Below are 5000 nucleotides of genomic sequence, written 5' to 3'. Positions count from 1 at the left end.
GTGTGTGTGTTTGTGTGTAAAGACTTTTCTATCATGCACAAAGCTAATCATTAAACCATTGTTTCGTTTAAAGTAAAAGTCAAAACTCTGCCCCCTGGCCATTTCGTAACAAGTAACCACCCATTGTTAGTGACATCAATGCCTTCAGGATTAGAGAGGCCATCGTCCTTGGTCAACAAGACGCAGTCAATTTCCCCTTTTGTGGTAAATCGTAATATTCTGTCCAAGGCTCGGTCACAAACATAAATATACGTAGAGTCGGCTGCCACCCCAGATGGGTATGCAATGCTTCTAATCAAAAATTTTGTATTGCCCTGGAAATCCAGGCCTTGAATGATATTCCCGTCCGTCACCACCAGACAGAGGTCAGGGGTTACAGTCACATACCGTGCACGTGTTGTGTTTGGTCCGAATTCACAGCGTAGACTTTTGACCACCTTGAATGTATCCCCCTCGACACGTATAAGGTCTATCGTCGGGGACACGCACGCCACACAGGCTAGAGTCCGTTCGTTTACTTTGGCAACGCCCCAGTATTTTTTCTTAAGCTTCCCTTTAGATTCAATATTCATATCACTGGCCATATTGACAATCCGTATCTCGCCGTTGGGAAGGGTCAAGGCGAGTCGATCCTTCGACCACCGACAACCGCAGCAGGCACGGATATCAATCGGTGTCGAGATTATTGGTCCAGGATTATCCAAGGAAGAATTTTCGTTTTCCTCTGTCATCAACGGTATTTTTCCAGTACTAAAACCATCTGCAGAATAACGACTGACTACTTCGCCTCCGTCGATAACCACGTACTGTTGATCCGGAAGCGCGATTACGTCCCTTAGATGAGATGACTCCGACTTGCTCCGAGAGAGAACGTCGGATAATAGTCGAGGTGTGATCGGTGGCGGATGTAAGTAGAATAAGAAATCCCCTATTTTGGAAAAACGAGTGAACCACCGCTTGGTTGCCGTGTTCTCGTAGACTGTATCCGTGAGTCCCGGGGGTGGTTGAGTAGCCACGGTTCCCATGTTCACTTTTTGCATCACTTTCGTGGCATCCATAAACGATTTTTCAGGCGTGAAGCAGATCCTAGTATTTACCGCTTTTACGCACTCTTCGGAGTTGATACCGACTTTAAGAATGTGATTATGCGTCTCCGTATGGTACCGATATTGGTTCATGAAGCTTTTACCGAACGGGGTTGACAGGAGCTGGTCGATTTCCGACAAGGCTTTTGTTTGACGCTTAAGCAACGCTTCTGACTCGTTTAAAAAATAGTCGAGGCGTTCATTGAGTCCCTCTTCACAGCTGTCTAACTCGTCGAGTAGAGTGTTTCTTTGCGTTTCAACCGATGTAATCACCTGGGCGGACAAGTCTAAAATCATGCGTCTTGCTGTCCATGCGTCACGCCAATGCTGACGACGGGCAACTTCCAAGTGGGACATGTAGTCGTATAATTCCATACGGATCTCCATCATGCGCATCCGAAAGGTTTTAATGTTGCCAAGGCGGGTCTGAACAAAATGAGAAGTGTGAGCAGTATCCAGATCTAAAATTAGGCCGCAGTCGGAATGTTGTGAAGAATCGGCCCGGCACTCGGCGCAGAGAAAGGCCTCGCATTTGGGACAGAAAGCAACTTCGGCTTGATTCTCGTGTACAGAGCAACCGGGCAGCGAAAACTTGGCGAAATCAATAGATTCTAGATCGAATTCACCTTCTTTAGTGTCGCAGCCCTCAGACGAAGTCGATGAGGATCTGGGACGAGGAATCATCGATTTCCGGAAGCTGTTCATCATCCTTTTGAACGAAGAATCCTTTTTCTCTTTCTTTTCCATGTTGGAGTTTTTCTCTAGGACGTTTTAGTTGAAATCTTTGCTTATCTTCAGATAATTACGCTGTCCTGTCCTTCTGTTCCTGTCACATCGTGCTGGAAGTACAAAAAACATTCAGTAAATAACCAAACAATAACACTCAAATAACAAAAACTTTTCTATGAGAAATATTTTATATATATATATATATATATATATATATATATATATATATATATATATATATATATATATATATATAATTGAAATTATCTGTGTTTGTGTGTCTGTGTGTGCGTGCGTCTGTGTGTGTAAATTTCCCAACCAAACTACTCTGTCTATTTTCAGTCTACAGACTCGAGATTTGACATAAGGAGTATTGAGATTTGGGAAAATCTTTTTAATCGATTTTTAGCCAGAAATTTGGCTGTCAAACGTGTCAAAGTTCAACGATTTGATCTTTAAAAACTCTATCAAACTCCTCCGCCAATTTTGGGTCTTAACACTTAAAATTTTAGATGTAGGTTACTTGGACATGAATCAAACTTTTACTTTGATTTTAGCCCAAACCTATAAATGTTAAGAGGTCAAAATTGGGGTCAACGTAAAAACAAAATTGGCTCCTGCGGTATCTACCAAATTACTCAGTCAATTGTTGGTCTAAACATTTGAAATTTTACATAAAGTGTATTCAGACATAGTGTAAGCATTTTAATTGGGTTTGGGCCTAAATTTCGCTGCCAAGGGGGTAAAAGTTTAAAAGATTTGACGCTTGCGGTCTCTAGCAAACTATTCAACCAATTTGGGGTCTAAACATTTGAAATGTAGCGCACTTTTAAATCAGTTTTGGGGCGAAAATTTGACTGCTAAGAGATCAAAGTTGAAAGAGTTGACCTTTGTAGACTCTATCAAATTTGGGTCTAAACACTTTACATTTTGATGTAGGTTACCAAGAAATGAGTTAAACATATATATATATATATATATATATATATATATATATATGCACATAAAATTATGAACAGTATATAGTGCTCCAGCGAAGCCACGCCGAATTGTTAGTGTGTATATATATATATATATATATATATATATATATATATATATATATACGATTTAAACTGGACATGGAAGAGCTGACCGCGAATGCATTCAAATTTAACATCTACCTTTTTTTTATCCCTTCTCCATTTGAATTCTATATTTTTAGAAATAAGACCTCACGTTTTTCTCTACACATTAACATCCAAGTCCATGGAATGGATTTTTCCCCACTCTTCAATCCAAGACTCATCTACAAGAACGTTTTCATTTTATCCTTATCCCCGGATATTTTTAAAGATATTCCATCTCACTGAACTCTTCTCGGATTTACCAATCGCCTTCTATTCACACTGGATATCTGCACCAAAATTATTGGATATTGCTGAGTATTGTATTTCATTTTCCTGTAAATTTTTATTTTCTTTCAAAAACTCTTTTCTCTGCTGTATTTTTTTTCTTACTCATGTTCGCCCCTTACAAAGCATATCGTCACTTGGACGTAAGGGGCTACTATTTGGGTCCATGTCTAGGAAAGATTAACAAGATATTTGTTTATGTTGCATTTAAACGCCTGTATATCAGTACAACCAGGGAAGCAGGCAGCAGGAAGGGAATTCCAAAGATTAGATGTTCGAGGGAAGGAACTATTAGAATAGAAAACTTTCTGGCATTTAGGGACAACAACAGTTTAGGAGTGAGATCTTATTGCTAAGCGGGTTTGTCGGGGATATGTACGTCGAGGGGGTACAAGTGAAACGAGTTCATCAGAACACATTCCATTAAAATATTTGTAAAACGGACACAGCGATGCAACATTGCGGCGATGAAACAGGGGCTGGAACTTAACTGATAAAGTGGGACCGATTAGATTGACAACTAATTTTTGGGCTTTATCTAAGAGGAAGAGACTAGTGATAGATGCATCAGCCCAGATGTGGCAACAATACTCCATGCATGGGCGAATGGTGGCCTTGTAAAGGTACAGGATACTCTCAGGAGTAAATGGTTCGTATTGGGTATAGCGATTGGTAAATCCAAGAAGAGTTCAGTAAGATGGAATAAAATATCCGGAGGTGGAGAAAAATAAAGAAGTTCTTGTAGACGAGTTTTGGATTGAAGAGGGGGGGATCCATTAAAGTACTACCGTTTTCAAAAATTGCGCTAACGTGCAAGAGTATATTTTTATCTATATATTCCTTTTGCTAACGATTTTTCCCTTTAGGAGAAGAGCCTATCTTTGAAACTCCATGGAATAAGGAATTTTTTCACATTTATTTCGTATTGCTTTTTTTGTGTAAAATTTAATTCTACAATATCGTGACGTCACACACACATATCTATCTATCTATCTATCTATCTATCTATCTATATCTATCTATCTATCTATCTATCTATCTTCTATCTATCTATCTATATATCTATAAAAACAGAGATGTGTGTGCCACAGACGATTTCTGATTGGTTAATCCAATAATCACATCTCCTAAAAAACTATGGTTCGTAAGCTCTTAACTTTACCATAAAATATTATGGCTTTATTTATTGTCCATCTTGGAAGGGTTTAATTTTTTCCTAACTTGCGATTTACAAATTACAAAAATACGAAACTAACTTACAATCTAACAATCGAACCTCCGACATCACGGCCGCCATTATGAAACTAAACTAAAAAAAAACGCGCGTTCACTCGTGGTTTGGGTACTTGTGCAGTTTTCCATTGACATTAAAAAATGGAAATATTTTTAAAAAAAATATATTGTACGTACTCGTCATGGGATAAAGTTTTACTACAGAAAAAATCACGTAATTTCATCAAGTAGTTATTTTTTTATAGCGAAAAAAGAAAAAAATCAACGCTACAAGCGAAATTAAACAAAAAGTTCAAGTAGGGGGATTTCCCCCTTTTTTTTTATAGCGAGGCCAAATTTCGCGAATTTGGCCTTTTTTTTTAAAGCAGTTTGGCCTTCAAAATTTCTGTTTGGCCATTTTCTTCACCGATGAAAGAAAAAAAGCAAATAAAAACAACGCAATAAAACTTTTAAAAATACGGCAAACTTTTATTGTTCTTGTTTGTTTTTTTTGGTAATTTTCCTTATTTTTTTATTTTTTCAAGATAATACTATTAAATGGACACTATTATGCCAAATT

General features: G+C 38.1%; 1 protein-coding gene across 8 annotated transcripts in view; it reads right to left on the bottom strand.

Moving 5' to 3' along the window:
• The window catches only part of LOC145293753 (uncharacterized), a 72014-nt gene that overhangs the window by 42927 nt on the left and 24087 nt on the right, over window positions 1-5000 (bottom strand). For 6 of the 8 annotated variants that reach the window (XM_080140242.1, XM_080140239.1, XM_080140241.1 and 3 more), the window contains one exon: window positions 1-1924. This exon is cut by the window's left edge and continues 770 nt beyond it. The exons of the other annotated variants lie outside the window; for them this stretch is intronic. In XM_080140242.1, coding sequence (XP_079996368.1) covers window positions 51-1832 — 1782 coding nt within the window. In that variant the 5' untranslated portion in view covers window positions 1833-1924 and the 3' untranslated portion in view covers window positions 1-50. The remainder of the gene's footprint in view (window positions 1925-5000) is intronic. 8 annotated transcript variants of the gene reach the window in all.

Source organism: Euprymna scolopes, chromosome 15 (assembly GCF_053919585.1).
Source record: "Euprymna scolopes isolate OS-2025 chromosome 15, ASM5391958v1, whole genome shotgun sequence".
NCBI classification, from domain to species: domain Eukaryota; kingdom Metazoa; phylum Mollusca; class Cephalopoda; order Sepiida; family Sepiolidae; genus Euprymna; species Euprymna scolopes.
Note: the sequence above shows the minus strand (reverse complement) of the source record. Positions and strands in the feature narration are given on the sequence as shown.